Genomic DNA, 16,491 nt, shown 5'->3' with positions numbered 1-16,491 from the left:
TTGAACTATTACATAGCAGGACCATCTTAGGAATATTTTTTCACATTGTTTTGTTTTCTGTTAACTTTGGTATTACTTCAACTTTCTTTTCTTTTTTGAGACAGGGTCTCACTTTGTCACTCAAGCAAGAGTGCAGTGGCAAGATCATAGCTCACTGCAGGCTCACCCTCCCAGGCTCAAGTAATCCTCCTGCCTCAGCCTCCCAAGTAGCTGGGACTACAGGAGTGCAACAGCATGCCCGGCTAATTTTTGTATTTTTTTTGTAGAGACGAGGTTTCTCTACATGTAGCCCAGGCTGGTCTGGAACTCCAGAGCTCAAGCGATCCACCCGTCTTGGTCTCCCAAAGTGCTAGGATTACACGTGCGAGCCACTGTGCCTGGCCTAACTTTATTTTCTTAATCTTTATGCTACTGGTTTGACTTTTATTAATCAATTCTGACAAGACTTCCATGAATTTATGTGAACACTAGAGAAATAAACTTTTTCTCTGTTCTTTCCGCTTCTTTCATAAATAAAAAAGACAAATATAAAAGTCTAAATTACAAATGAATTATACATACCATTGCTATAGTTATAGTAGACCCACTGCCCACTCTTGGGTTTTGGAAGCGACACGGGTGTCTCTTCAGCAGGAAGACTGTAGAATCGGCACTCAATGAACAGCCGTTGGATAGTGTCATCCATGGTTACTTGAGAATCATTAAGGCTTAGAGCTATGATCTCAATCCGAATTTTTTCCAATGGCTGTTTAAAGAGCATAAACAAAAAACAACAAAGAAATAAAATAATTGAACAAAAAGATCCACTATTACTTTCCACTATCAAGTTTAAATAAAACACGAAGGCCAATGGGCTTCTTTTCTTGAATGCAATGTACACTACTGTATGTTACACATGATAGATTATTCACGACAGAGAGAGAGAATGAGATTCTAATGCCCCAGGGTTTGAAGTTAACAGTGTCATGGCAATAGTCTCCTGATTTACATTTGAGTCTATAAATACCCCACTAGTAGTCTATCAGGAGTGAAGATTATGAGATCTTCATCTCCAATTGCTTTCAGAATGACAAGTTGGCCTTGTTTCAAACTATGTAATGAAGTACATGTTTATCACTGCTTTTACTTAATCTACAGTACCTGAGAAAGTTTCAGTTATTCAGAGATCAAAGCCTGTTGAACACTTTATAGGTATTATGCTAATATATGCAGCTATATGAATCAATATTAACTAGAGCAGAAACTACAGTTCATTCTCTCATATTATGTCATAATATATTTTGTTCAATAAATAATACATTTTCAAGCAAAAGAAACAATTTTATGTCTAATTTGAACAACATTTTCTCATAATTTATTTTTAATTTTATTTTTACAAAATTAACAACCAAAATGGTGTTTGTTTAATTTTCACTTCAATCCTTGCTTAATAGATTTTGGTGTCATAGACATTATCACGGGAATTACAAATGTTTCTTTGAGTAATGATTTCAAATAATTAATAGACTAGGATTAGAAATTGTATCACAACAAGATAACTCCTCGGTTAAATCTGTTTTTTACAAGTTAAAGTTTGTCCTTTAGTATCAAAATCCTATTTTACTAACTTCAGAGACATGCTATAAATTATATAACTTCAAATAATAATTAGAAAAACCTGAAAATAAGACCTGTTTATATGACCAGCTTTTAGGAATTCATTATTAAATTTAAATCAGTGTGTAAATTCACCATAGTGGTTACTTAGATATTTCAAAGCATACAATACAATTAATCAAATTGAAAAGCATAAGTATCCTATTGTAAAAATATTCCCATAAAGAAGAATTTCCATTGCTGTCAAACCCCCTCAATATTTGATGAAGTAATTTTACCCCCTTCTTTCAAAAGACATTTTCTTTTATTATGTATTCTAAGACACTTTAACTAAAAACCCAAATCTGAATATTTCAATAAGGTTATTTTATTATTCAGTAGATTCATGGAAATTTTACTAGGATGACAGAGAAAATTCCACACCATTCTGTCTCCACTAATACAGGTACAAGGCTGCAGCTGGCAATATTACTAGGATTAGCATAGTATGATGAAATATTTAAAGGAAAATTTTTTCTAAAACCTAATAAATCAAATGACTGCCAAATGTCATTAAAGTGATGGTCTTTGACTTGAATATGCTTTTCATATTCAAATTTGAAAAGAAAGAGATGAAAGCCTGGAAAGGTTACTCGGTTTCAACTAATAACCTCAAGCCCTTTCCGTTCACGTGCATAAAAAATGAAGTTGGCTCTATTGTCTAATCTCACTTCAGAAAACCCCTTCTCTGCTCGCTGAAGACTACATGGTAAAGAAAATATTTTAAATGATATTTTTTTTTCTTAAAATGTATCGTGGTGGTGAAAATACTGTAATACATATATTTTATAATTCTGGTCCAAGTATAGCATAATGTGTAGTTAAGTCTTCTACATAAGTTGGAATTTGACAAACTTAGAATTATTATAGCAATAGCATCTTATAAAACATTTATGTTTCTGCACAAAAGAATTAAAGGAAAATAGCTATAAAAAGAAAAAAGTGCTATACATACTTATTTCTACCCTGTGAAAATAGGAATTTAAAATTGTTTATCACAGAACCTAATGAAGAAGTAAATGAACTTGTAAATAGCAGGGGAATCAAATTTATCTAAGTGGTTATTTTATTAATAATATATTAGCTATATAATTCCCATATGAAAACTGGCATTATTGTAAGAACCAATTTACACTGTCAAATAAGACTACATGCAACTCTTTAAAGTTTAAAATACAATCCCAGATAAAACTATTCACTTGGATCCCAGCCAAAACACAAAAACAAAATAACAAAACCCCAAACACCAAAACAACAAAAAAGAAAACTCACTGTATTATCAAAAAATAAAAGAATTTTAAATTCTTTTTATGATGTCTATTATTTCTGGTCATTTTGTGTGTGTGTGTGTGTGTGTGTATCTCTACACTACTGCCATTACTTCGATCAAATGTCCTTTTTAATTCTCTGACCAATACACCTGGCAGAAATGATCAGTTATTGTTTCTTCATTAATTTAATGCTACATGAATCAACTTAAAATAAATCCTAAAAGGGGTACATTTTAAGCAGCTTTTATCTAAGAAAGTAAGCTCTAAATAAAGAATTTTCCAAACATAATTTTTGACAAATGATGCTAGACCATTTATTTTTCAACGCTGGAACAATTCTGGTTGTGTTCAAGCCCCTCTGATTAAAAAGTTCAACTAGGCCGGGTGCAGTGGCTCATGCCTGTAATCCCAGCACTTTGAGAGGCCGAGGTGGGCGGATCACGAGGTCAGGAGATCCAGACCATCCTGGCTAACACGGTGAAACCCCGTCTCTATTAAAAATACAAAAAATCAGTCGGGTGTGGTGGTAGGTGCCTGTAGTCCTTGCTACTTGGGAGGCTGAGGCAGGGGAATGGTGTGAACCCGGGGCGGGGAGCTTGCAGTGAGCCGAGATTGTGACACTGCACTCCAGCCTGGGAGACAGTGCAAGACTCCATCTCAAAAAAAAAAAAAAAAAAAAGTTCAACTAGATTTTGTATACAGATCTGAAGATTGGCCGGGCACAGTGGCTCATGCCTGTAATCCCAGCACTTTGGGAGGCCGAGGCAGGTGGATCACAAGGTCAGGAGTTTGAGACCAGCATGGCCAACATAGTGAAACCTGTCTCTGCTAAAATTACAAAAAATTAGTTGGGTGTGGTGGCGGGTGCCTGTAATCCCAGTTACTTGGGAGGCTGAGGCAGGAAAATCGCTGGAACCTGGGAGGCGGAAGTTGCAGTGAGCTGAGATCGCGCCACTGCGACAGTGCTAGACTCTGTCTCAAAAAAAAAAAAAATCTGAAGATTAAGAAGCACATTAAATGCATAATAGACAACTTCATCTCAACATGTCAGAAATGAACTCATTCCCTCTCCTCTCCCCCAATCCTATTCATACTGTGTTATTTCCTACCTCAGCTGATGACATCACCATCCACCTACTCCCCTACAACCAGGAGACATAGCAGCATCCTTGCCTTTCCATTTTTTTTCACACCCACTATATCCTAAAGGTCAACCATTCCTGCTCATTTTACTTCCTAAATATCTCCACAGTTGGCCAGGTGCAGTGGCTCATGCTTGTAAATCCCAGCACTTTGGGAGGCCGAGGAGGGCAGATCGCTTGAGCCCAGGAGCCCAGGAGTTGGAGACCAGCCTGAGCAACACGGTGAAAACATGTCTCTCCAAAAAATAAAACAAAACAAAAACCACACACACACACACACACACACACACAAATTAGCCAGGCCTTGGAGTGGCATGTGCCTGTGGTCCCAGCTACCTGGGAGGCTGAGGTTGGAGGATCGCTTGAGCCTGAGAGGTTGAGGCTGTAGTGAGCCATGATCGAGCCACTGCACTCTATGCACTCTAGCCTGGGTGACAGAGTGAGACCCTGTCTCAAAAAAAAAAAAAAATCTCAATGATTCACTGAATTGTTGAAAGCATATATTTCAGACATTGTTTTAACTGTTGGGGATATAAAGAAAAATAAGATGTTGTTTCTTTTCCATTTTTTATCTCTATAGAAAATACTAAGTTCTCATGGGGGTAACTAATACAATAGCTTCCTAGTTATCAGAAGGTAGAAATTTGACAGAACAAGGAGGGAGAAAATAGAAGGAATTGATGTAAGAGATTTGAGAGCGAACTGGTAGCCAATTGATGAATGTTATGAGGCTGTAAGCTCAGTGACGGTAGGGACTATTAGATTGCTCATTGCATTATGTAGTACACAATAAATGAGTGGATCTACTCTCATGACACAGAGAGGTGAGGCACTCGTCTCTAATCTCTTGTCTGTAGTCCCAACCATTCTCCTTATTGTAGCAGAATTCTCTTCCTAAAACCCAATCAAATACCATCTTTCTGCCTGAAAATATTCCTATTGCCTTACACTCTAGCCACTCCTTTAAACTCGTGGTGTGCTGTTTTATATTGCTCAGTTTTTGCATCTGTTATTTATTGTGTGAAATCTTTTCCATCAGAATTCCACTCCTGTGAGGCCCTGAACCACATATCCTCTCCTTTACGACAGCAATACTGATCTCCAAGAGTAAGTTGGTTGTTTCCTCCTCTGGGCCCTTACTGCACTTCTCCATCACATTGTACTACATGGAACTGTTCACATATTTGCCTCTGTCTATAGACTCTGGGCTTCAGGAGGGCAGGACCAATATCTTACTCATTTTTTGCTACTTCACATCCTCCCCAACATAGGCTGTCAATAAATATTTAATGAAATAGTGGAGACTGTATATCTTTTATATATTCAGAATATCTTTTTTAATTTTTCTTCCGGGTCTTGCTTTGTTGTCCAGGCTGAAGTGCAGTGGCAAGATGACGACTCACTGCAGCCTCAATCTCCCAGGCTCGAGTGATCCTCCCATCTCAGCCCTGAGTAGCTGGGACTAGAGGAGCATGCCAACATACCCAGATATTTTTTAAATTTTTTGTAGAGATAGGGTCTTACCATGTTGCCCTGACTGGTCTCAAACTCCTGGCCTCAAGCAATCCTCCCACCTTGACCTCTCTCAAAGTGCCAGGATCACAGGTGTGAACCACAGTGCCCAGCCTAGAATATCTTTTATTTATTGCCAGAACTATGTGAAACTGCAGGTATTATTGCCTTCTCATTTAAAAAATATTTATTATGGCTGGGCGCACTGGCTCATGCCTGTAATCCTAGCACTTTGGGAGGCCGAGGCAGGCAGATCATGAGGTCAGGAGATCGAGACCATCCTGGCTAACACGGTGAAACCCTGTTTCTATTAAAAATACAAAAAATTAGCCGGGTGTGGTGGCACGCGCCTGGTACTCGGGAGGCTGAGGCAGAAGAATCACTTGAACCCGGCAGGTAGAGGTTGCAGTGAGCTGAGATCACACCACTGCACTTCAGCCTGGGTGACAGAGCGAGACCCCACCTAAAAAAAAAAAAAGGAAATTATGTGCTATTATGTTTTGGGGAGTGGTTATTATTAACTGCCAACAAATATACAGAACTCTTGATGTTATAGATTTTAATGAAATAAGACTATCTCAAGACAGGTGAATATTGTTGAATCTAGGTGGTAGGGTACTATTATTTCTACTTTTCTGCATGTTTGAAATTTTTCATCATAAGAAAATGGGAAAAAGTTTCAATCAGGTGAATTGGAAGAGGTCCTAAATAATACACTGATTCAAATGGCAGTAATTGAAGCAAAGGCTTTTAAAGAGATGAATAATAATGGTTGTTCAGAATTACTAGAGCAACATGACAGGTCATTCCTCTGCAGGCTACCAGCATCCTTTGATACAGGAAATTGGCCAGACGGCATAGGCTTTAGACTTTTCCTGTTTTGTTTCCCCTCTACGTGTATAAATTTTTGTTACCAGGTTAAGATGCTTCTTCTCAGTTCTTTTTTTCTTGTTCACCAATTACCCTATTAGCATCCTCAGTTAGCAAGATGTCAGTATCAGCATGTAAAAAGAACATTTATAAATTTTGATTGTGGGCTGGCTGCGGGGGCTCACGCCTGTAATCCCAGCACTTTGGGAGGCCGAGGCAAGTGGATCACTTGAGACCATGACTTCAAGACCAGCCTGGCCAACATGGTGAAACCCCGTCTCTACTAAAGATACAAAAATTAGCCAGGTGTGGTGGTGCATGCCTGTAATCCCAGCTACTCGGGAGGCTGAGGCAGGAGAATCACTTGAACATGGGAGGCAGAGGTTTCAGTGAGCCGAGACTGCACTACTGTACTCCACCCTGGGTGACAGAGTGAGACCCTGTCTCTCCAAAAAAAAAAAAAAAATTTTTTTTTATTGTGATGAACAGAAGTCATTCAAATCAGAACTCCATGCAACTTATTTTTAGTTGTCTGTATAGACGGACACTATATGTTATGTGATTAAATGATCTAGAAATGTGATGACAGCTTGTATTACTCTAAAAAAATATTATAGCTCTCATGATTTTGGCTCAATTCCACTATTGCTTCCTGATTGATGATAATTCATATTTTGGATCATATTTTTCTATGTGATCTAAAGTGTTTACTTAGGCTTATTATTGGCATGCTTAAAATTTTCACGTCTTACTTCACAGGATTGTGCTGAATTCTTCCTCTGGTTTCAGCCACCACAGGCAGCCATATTGGAGTTGAATTGTTGGGCTTCTGAAAACTAATTCAACCTGACAACCCTTAAAAATAGTACTGCATAATCGAGAATGACCTACGATAAAGGTCTTGCAACTTGTTTCAGTCAGTTACATTTAAATCTAATTATGGTGAGATTACAGGTGAGCTTAATTTCATTCCAAGTTTCTAAAATGAATAGGCATTTCTTTAATTTTTTACTATAAAACATTTCAAACATGAGAAAGTACAGAAAATAATTTGGCATATTCAAGTAGTCAGCCATCTCAAACAGATGTTACCATTTTTCTATAACCAACTTAAGTCTTTTTATTGTTGTTTTTGAAGAAATAAAATATTTCAGATACAGGTAAAGCTACAAGCTGCCAAATCCTTTCCCCTCCCTTCCTCATTCCCCCATGGTTACCATTATCTTGAAGTTGGTTGTATCATTCCCAAACATGCCTTTATATTTTCTACTACATGTGTGTATATCTATAAACAACATATAGTACTGTTTTCTGTTTTTTGGTTTTATATTAGTGGTATCACACTCTTATTAATCATTCTGCAATTTGTTTTTTTATACTCAATACTATATTTTTGAGATTTATCACTTTTATTTTTCAAATCCAATTTATTCATATTAACTGTCGTACAGAATCCTATTTATATTGCATATATAATCTACCTGCTGATGAACAATTATGCTGTTTACCATTTTTTGCTATTATAATGTTGCATTAAATATCCTTTTATGTTACGTTGTTTACAATTTTTTGCTATTACAAACAATGTTGCATTAAATATCCTTTTATGTTTTCTTGTATACATGCATGATTTCCTTAGGAGCAGAACTGCTGGGTAATAGGTAAGAGAATTTCAACCATAAAGTATTATCAAATTAATCTCCAGATAATTATAAATTGGTATTATTTATAAAAATACTGTGTGTGTGTATGCATGTGTGTGTGTGTGTGTATGTGTGTGTGTGTGTGTGTGTACATAGATACAAATAAAGCCTGCCTGTAGGAGCCACAGTATGTAGAACTTGTTACTTTGTAACAAAACAACAGAGACAAAATGGAAATAGAAGGCCAAGATCTATGTCAATGCTCTTGAAGAGTACAAATTTTAATTGGGGTGAGCTCTAAGACAAGCTCAGAACAGTTGGTTAAAACAATCAGACTCAACCACTGGTATTGACAGAGCCATATGTAAGTAGGGTAGGAATGCATATTAATTAATGGTGATTCTTACAAGTTCCCTTCTTCAGGCTGGGCATGGGCAGAGACATCCTCTCAAAGACTCAGAAAAGTTCCCTTCAGTCCTTCACATCAAGCTCCAAAGCTTCCTCATACATTGCGCATCAAATCCACTCTTCATACAAGTTCTGATTAAAGCATTTTGATTGTTTAAAATAATAACTGTTTAACTGTTTAACAACTGTTGATTGTTTAAAATAATAATAATAAGTACATAGAAAGGTGATGTCTCCAAAATGTCAAGCTGTCAAGGTAATAAGGTTTTTAACAAACAAAAGAAAACCACCCAGTTTTCATCTGTGGCAGTAATCTATCTTTTCTAACATGTTCTGTTAAAATGTACTATATTAAACACATAAGGTAAATGTTGCAAACTTCAGTGATAGGGATCAAAACAGTGCTAGCTTTAAGAGTACTTATTTTTAGAACATTGTCATGGTGTCCTTATATGCCCTATAAATTACTATGTCCACGCAGTGATTTGGATTATTTTTTTTCCTGCCCTAATATCAAATTAATCTCCAAAGAATTATGTCAAATAATTATACATTGGTATTATTTCATCACCATAAAAACGGTGTGTGTGTGTATAAATGTGCATAAATAAATACAAACCTGAGGGATATGACACATTGCAGCAACGTGAAGCAAGGAGAATTAAAAAAAAAAATCACCCTCAATTTCAGGTGATTTTGATATGCTACTCTCCTTTCACTATCACTGAGAACAGATGTTGTAGTACAGTGGTTCTTGATTTTGGCTGCACATTAGAATCACCAGGAGAGCTATAAACAAAATTCTGACTTAGTTTATCTGGGTGGAGCCTGGGCCCTGGCATTTAACAATGCTCCCCAGACGATTCTCACGTGCAGCCAAGGGTGAAAAGTACCACTTTTTTCTAAAGCTATGGTTCTTGCACTTTAGCACACCCCAGAATCATTTGATAAAACACGGATTGGTGGACTCCATAGAACTTCTAATTCATTAGGTCTCTGGTGGGGCCAAGGATTTGCATCTCTTACAAACTTTCAGGTGATGCAGGTGCTGATGCCGAACTCTGGGGATCACACTTTGAGAAATATTGCTCTAAACCAAAAAAGATTCATGTTCCATCCATGGAGACTTCTAACATCTTTATAGAAAAGCTTTCACAATATTCATGTTAAACTGTTCTTTCGCTATTATTCAACATTTTAGTACAGAATTAGCTAACTACTTCCTTTTTTGAGTCAATTCATGCTCACCATTAAAAATAATCCAACAATATAAATTACCAAATGTCAAATATAAAAGTTCCTTGTTTCATTCTACCACCTAACTCAGGAGGTGGCAATTTTTTTTTCTGTAAAAGGATAAATACAAATGTTTTTGGCATTGCAGCTATATGGTATTCAACTTTGCCCTTGTAGAGTGAAAGCAGCAATAGATAATATGTAGAAGAATGGGTGGCTGGGTTCCAATAACTGTAGAGGGCTGGATTTGGCACATGGGCCATTGTTTGCTGACTCCTGCCCTAGAGATATTCACTGCTAACGCTGTCAGATGTACATTTTCCCAAACATTTTCTTTGCTTACATAAACCTAAATGTCATGTCTGTATGTGCAAATAAAAATATATGTATAGACCTTTTTGTATTTCTTTTGTGTGTGTGTTGCAGAGACAGGTTCTCCTCTGTCACACAGGCTGGAGTGCAGTGGTATGATCACTGCTCTGCAGCCCTGAACTCCTGGGCTCAAGCGATCCTCCAACCTCAGCCTTCAGAGTAGCTAGGACTACAGGCATGTGTCACCAGGCTTGGCCAATGTAAAAAAATTGTTTTTGTAGAGATGGGGGTCTTGCTACATTGCCCAGGCTGGTCCTGAATTGCTGTCCTGAAACAATCCTCTAGCCTTGGACTTCCTAAAGTGTTAAGATTACAGGTGTCAGCCACCACATCTGGCCCCATTTGTTTCTTTTTAATTTATTCATTAGTTTGGCAAAGAGTGTAATAGGAGAAAACACGAATTTTCAAACATTGTTATATATAATAATGTTCATTTTAAGCAGATATATTTGTATTAGCAAAAAATGATAGAAACTTAAGGGTCCATCAAAAGGGGCTTATTTAAATATAGTATAGCCATATAATGGAATATTATGGGTATGTTGAAAGAAATAGAGTATACTGTTATCGAGAGATGTTGATGGTGTATTAGTAAGAGCTGGTTAAATTGCAAAGCATAAAAAATAGTTTTAAAAGCAATTTCTACCAGGAGTGTATGTCAACATTTCCGGTTTTACATAAAATATATTTTATTTTTATGTATTTATTTTTGAGACAGTCTTGCTCTGTTGCCCAGGCTGGAGTGCAGTGGTGCAATCTCGGCTCACTGCAACCTCCGCCTCCCAGGCTCAAGGACTGTCCTGCCTCCCCTCCCGAGTAGCTGGAATTACAGGTGCCCTCGGCTAATTTTTGTATTTTTAGTAGAGACAGGGTTTCACCATGTTAGTCGGGCTGGTCTGGAACTCCTGACCTCAGGTAATCTGCCCACCTCAGCCTCCCAAAGTGCTGGGATTACAGGCGTGAGCCACTGCACCCGGCCAAGTAAAATATATTTTAAAACCTACTCTCTATCTAGCTTAAGCTTCCACATGTAAAACATTGAGAGTGGCTTATTTTATCCACTGATAAGATATCATATTTGATTCCTAAGTGATTTAATAATTTTTCATATGCGAATTCTAAAGCGAGTGAATTGCTTTCTGCATTGTGCCTTTCAAAGTTTTAAACATATTTTGCTGAACATCGTTATTGTAATCACCTGGAAATGCCAGCTGATTGTTCAGAGAGCCTAGCTTCCAGGTGGAACTGCAATTTAGTCCAATTGAATATGGCAGTTTTCACAAAACTGCTAGGAGTAGGAACAGAGAAAGAGAATGATGTAAATATGCACTGCACAGAAGAGTCCATTGCTCTTTCACCCTGTAATTTCCCATTCTCACCTGTGGGCACATTTTAAGACAGCTGCAAGTTCATGGCAATACATTTTTTTGTGAAAAATGAAAGCTGCACTGTTGAATGATAAAATTAGAAACAATGCAAAAGACGGATGGTTAATTTTTTTTAATGCCATGGCAGATGCAAATGTTCAGTTTTGATGTCTATTTTGAGGACCTGAAACAAGGCTTTTAATCAATGTATTATACATCAAATTTATACTGTTAACTTCTGATTATTCAAATTAATAAAATATTCATAGAGAAATGTCCAAAGTTTTACATCTCTCAGACTTCTGTCCCCCCACCCTCGCCATTAATTATCATGCCTAGAAGCTTTTTAGTAAAAGCAGCAGTTGTCAGGCTGACGGAATCTGACAGGCCAGCAAGGCCCAATTACACTTGCGCTATGTGGCACTTTGATGTCCGGGAAACGAAGAGAGATAGGGGCAAATTGGGTGGCACATTATGTTAATGACTTGATTTAATCCAGCCACTAAACTTTATGTAGCCTGTTAAAAAAGATGCTAACACTAATTATGCCACTTTGGAAAGGAAAGGAGGGGACAAGCATTTCATACTGACAAAGTGAAGCTCATAAATGTTGTAAATGAAATGAAACAAAATGAAGTAATCTATGATTAATTATACATCACAGACATGAAGAAAAGAGAAAGAACCAAGTAATATGTAGAAGTACCGGGAAATCTGTTAGATTTCTTTTAAGGATCAACATTTCTAAGAAATAACTATGAACTGTCAGATTCTGTAACATGAAAACAAACTGAATGATCTTAAATTGCTTACACAGTATATCAGATAATTCAAATTCACAGTGTAACTGGCATAAATGATACTTATCTAGGACACTACTTCTAGTCCTAATTTTGTGACATTACAAAATAGAGGCGATTTTTTAAAAAGTGGGGATAACTATATAGAGTAGGGTTATCTAATTCCTTTCTAACTAGTTTGTGCCTCTAATCTGTTTTTTACATTATTGACAGCATGATCTTTCAAAATGTGATCCAAGCATGCAAACTCCTTAAGATCAGGAGCTTAATTTTTTGTATTCGTGGATCTATTCCCAGTCCCTAGAACAAGGCTAGGAACATAGCAAATGCTCACTACGTATATATCTGTTTAATGAATGAGTGATCCTCTATCCCCAGTCCCTAGAACAAGGCTAGGAACATAGCAAATGCTCACTACGTATGTATCTGTTTAATGAATGAGTGATCCTCTATCCCCATTCCTTAAAAATCTCAGAGGCCTCAATGCTCTGGATTATACCTCCCTTTTCAGCCTATTCTCCTGGGCTCCCTAAGCACACCATAATAGGCTTGGCCCATTCTGAAACCATTCTGAATTCCAGAACAAGCCATGCACTACGTTCTCTCAGATTCTCATGCTTTTCATTCCTTTGGCCTATGATTTTCTCACCCTTTTCATGAACTCCTAATCATCTTCAACACTGGCTCCAGCTTTACTGACTCTAGGAAGTCATCCTTGATGAAGGGAAGGCCCCTCACGCTGACTTAGGGACCCCTTCTGAATGCTCCCATAGCACCCCATGTATTCCATTCTCCTGGCGCAGACCACTATGCATTTTAATTGTGTTTCCCCTACAGAATATGAATTCTTTGAGGGAAGGAACTGCTTCTTTTACGCCTGCCTGACACACAATGGATGCTAATAAATGAAGAATTGTTGTGAGGAAATATTAACATAGGATGTACTTAGCACATAACAGGCATTCAGTAATACATTCCTTCCTATGAAAGCTATGTTTCGCTGTTCTGAGATTTTTACCAGAAGCAGTTCTTAAAGAGAAGACAAAAGAAAAAAACTAATGAACCACAAGTATTTTTAAGCTTACAAAAGGATTTATGAAACAACACTTCAACCAAAGTTAACACCATCAATAATTAGGCAAAATGACATTTTCTGCCTCCTGATATGATGCAATGAAGAGGACACAGTATTGCTTCTGTATTCCTACCAAAATGCATAACTGGAATCTGATCTTGAGGAAACACCACACAAATCCAATGAAGAATATGTTACAATGTAAATGGCCTGTATTAAAGAGTATCACTGTTATAAAAGACTACAAGAAAGCCTGAAGAACCATTACAGATTAATGGAGGCTAAAGAGGCATGAAAACGAAATGCAATGTGTGATCTGGATTGGATCTCGGACCATATGAATAAGATGCTATAAATGGTATTACTAGGACAACTGGCAAAATTCTAATGAAAACCGTAGATTAGATAACAATATTATATAATTGTTCTGAAGTGTTTAGAATTAAAGGGGCATGATTTCTGCAACACTCAAATGGTTCATAACAATTATGTATGAAATAATGTATGTTTATAAGTAAATACCTAAGTATGTGCACTATATGCATATACAGGAGAGAGACTAGAAATGATAAAACAAATAGAGTAAAGACTTAAAAATTTGTGAATCCAGGTAAGGAATATATAGAAGTTCTTTGTACCACTTTTGCAATCTTTAAAGAGAAAGGTTCTATTATTCATATTAAATGATTTGCTAAAGTAGTACACACAAAAACTGGTAAAATCAATATAAAATCCTGTATTTCACTGTCTTAGTCCATTTGTGCTGCTACAACAAAGTATCACTGACTGGGTAATTTATGAATAATAGAAACTTATTTCTCAGAGTTCTGGAGACTGGGAAGTCCAAGATCAAGGTGTCAGCAGGTTTGGTGTTTAGCGAGGGCCGCTCTCTGTTTTCAAGATTGTGCCTTGTTGCTGCATCCTCTTCAGAGGAGGAATGCTGTGTTCTTACATGGCAGAAGAGCAAGATAACTTCTCTTCAATATCAAGCCCTTTCAAAAGGGTGCTAATCCCATCCACGAGAGCTCTGTCCTCATGACTTAATCAACTCCTAAAGGCCACATTTCTTAATAATGTTGCATTGGGGATTAAGTTTCAACATGAATTTTGGAGGGGACATCATCATTCAAATGATATCATTAGCCATTATGATTTCTTGAGTTTTGTTCCCAGGCTTTCAGATGATACCATTTTACTATATTTGGTATATAATTTACCAAAATTAAATTTCACCTGTTAACAATATGCTACGGTATGAATATGGTTTGTTCGTCTCCACCGAAGTCATGTTAAAATTTAATCCGCAGTGTGGCAGTGTGGGGAGGTGGAGTCTAGTGGGAGGTGTTTGGGCCATGGGAGCAAATCCCACACGAATAGATTAATGCCCTCACTCTGTTAGTTCCCTTGAGAGCTGACTGTTATAAAGAACCTGGCAACTCTTACCTCTCTCTCTCCTGCTTCCTCTCTTGCCATGTGATCTACACATGCTCTGGCTCCCCTTATCCTTATGCCATAAGTGGAAGCAGCTTGAGGCCCTCACCAAATGCAGATGCCAGTGCCATGCTTCTTGTACAGCCTGCAGAACTGTGAGCCAAATAAACCACTTTTCTTTGTAAATTACCCAGCCTCAGGTATACCTTTATAGCAACACAAAACAAACTAAGGAAACATAGGATGCTGGTCAGCGACTGCTGCTGAAAACAGAATTTTTTAAAGCCCATGGGAACTGAAGCATGAAGAATTGCTTGCTTTAAATGATGTTCACATTTGAGATAGCATCTGAAACCATTATAGGAAATCAAATTTTGGAATGGTAGTGAAGACCGTATCAGGCTGTAGCAAAGTAAGACAAATTATTTTCCCTTAGGTAATGAGAAAAAAAATCCAGTTTATTAGAAAGAAAAAATATATATGTACATTAGAATTATTTGAATATTTAGAGAAATAGTTATTTATTTTGCTAAACTTCTTTGTTAAATTAAAGTTTATTCTGCCTTAGTTAAGAGCAATGTACAACTTCACTGAGATGCTAGTCACGTTGCCAACATACACGTGGTTCTATTGCAGGTCTAAGTAGGAGTTTTCATAGATTGGATGCTGTTATTATAATTAATAAATATATAATAATGATAATGAAACTTTGGACAGATAAAATGTTCTATTTGTATTTATCAAGCACAGAAACGATGGATATCTCTATTTCATGGAGGAATCTGTGACAACAACTGAAATGTTCTGTTCTATTGTTTTGTTTTATTTCTGTATTTTTTTAGAGACAGAATCTCACTCTGTCACCCAGACTGCAGTGCAGTGGTGCAGTCATAGCTCACTGCAGCCTTGAACTCCTGGGCTCATGTGATCCTCCTGCCTTGGCTTCCCAGAGTGTCGGGATTTCAGGTGTGAAGCACTGTGCCTGGTTTGTGGTTTTGTTTTAAAGAGAGATTAAGCTAAGAATGTGTGAAGGAAGAGTTAAAAGAAATATTCCAATTCTTATCAATAAAGTAAAAATTCTACAAAAGAAGTACAATCACTTAAGAAAAATTAACGTAGATGAACAGAAAAAGCTAGAGCTTTTTACTCTACTTACATTTACTTTATAAAAACTTTTTCCCTCTTACAATAAAAAGTGCTCTGGTAAACAGTATGCTTCCCATATACATTTTAAAAAATATAATTCTCTTCTCAAAATTTCAATTTACATACTACTTTTCAGCCATGTGCTCTAAGAAAAGCAAAGTATACCGGCACAAGATTAATTGCTTTCTAAGAAGGCTTCATTTGTTTTGGCAGAAATGAAATAACTGTAACATATTATCAGTGGATATGTCTAGGTAAAAGAAGTCTATGAATTCACACAGGCAAACTATTATAGTTTCGAAGAGCATCTCACAGTTTGAATTCTTCAAAGTTCAAATCTTCGTCAACACATCTTGGTATGCTAGTCTTGAAAAGGAGTCAAGAAGTCAGCTAGTTTTAGCAAGTAACTATTGGAGGTACAGATTTAAGGTGCTCTTTGTGAAAATAATACTTACATGTTATAGCCCATTACATAATGAAACCATAAATAAAAATTTCTTGTACTAGATGACTACTCGGTTAAGATTATGATAAACATTAAAGTTTTTCCAGAAATAGTTTTCCTTAAGATTTTTATATATGA

General features: G+C 36.9%; 1 protein-coding gene across 9 annotated transcripts in view; it reads right to left on the bottom strand.

Annotated features, from left to right (window-relative positions):
- Positions 1 to 16,491, bottom strand: part of RPGRIP1L (RPGRIP1 like) — a 100,203-nt gene that overhangs the window by 17,029 nt on the left and 66,683 nt on the right. For 8 of the 9 annotated variants that reach the window (XM_055232687.2, XM_055232686.2, XM_055232682.2 and 5 more), the window contains one exon: positions 562 to 745. In XM_055232687.2, the coding sequence (XP_055088662.1) occupies positions 562 to 745 (184 nt within the window). Of the gene's footprint in view, positions 1 to 561; positions 746 to 15,949; positions 16,275 to 16,491 lie in introns of those variants that run through there. The other variant, XM_063612685.1, reaches the window with a different exon arrangement.

Source organism: Symphalangus syndactylus, chromosome 11 (genome assembly GCF_028878055.3).
Source record: "Symphalangus syndactylus isolate Jambi chromosome 11, NHGRI_mSymSyn1-v2.1_pri, whole genome shotgun sequence".
In the NCBI taxonomy this organism is placed as follows: Eukaryota; Metazoa; Chordata; class Mammalia; order Primates; family Hylobatidae; genus Symphalangus; species Symphalangus syndactylus.
Note: the sequence above shows the minus strand (reverse complement) of the source record. Positions and strands in the feature narration are given on the sequence as shown.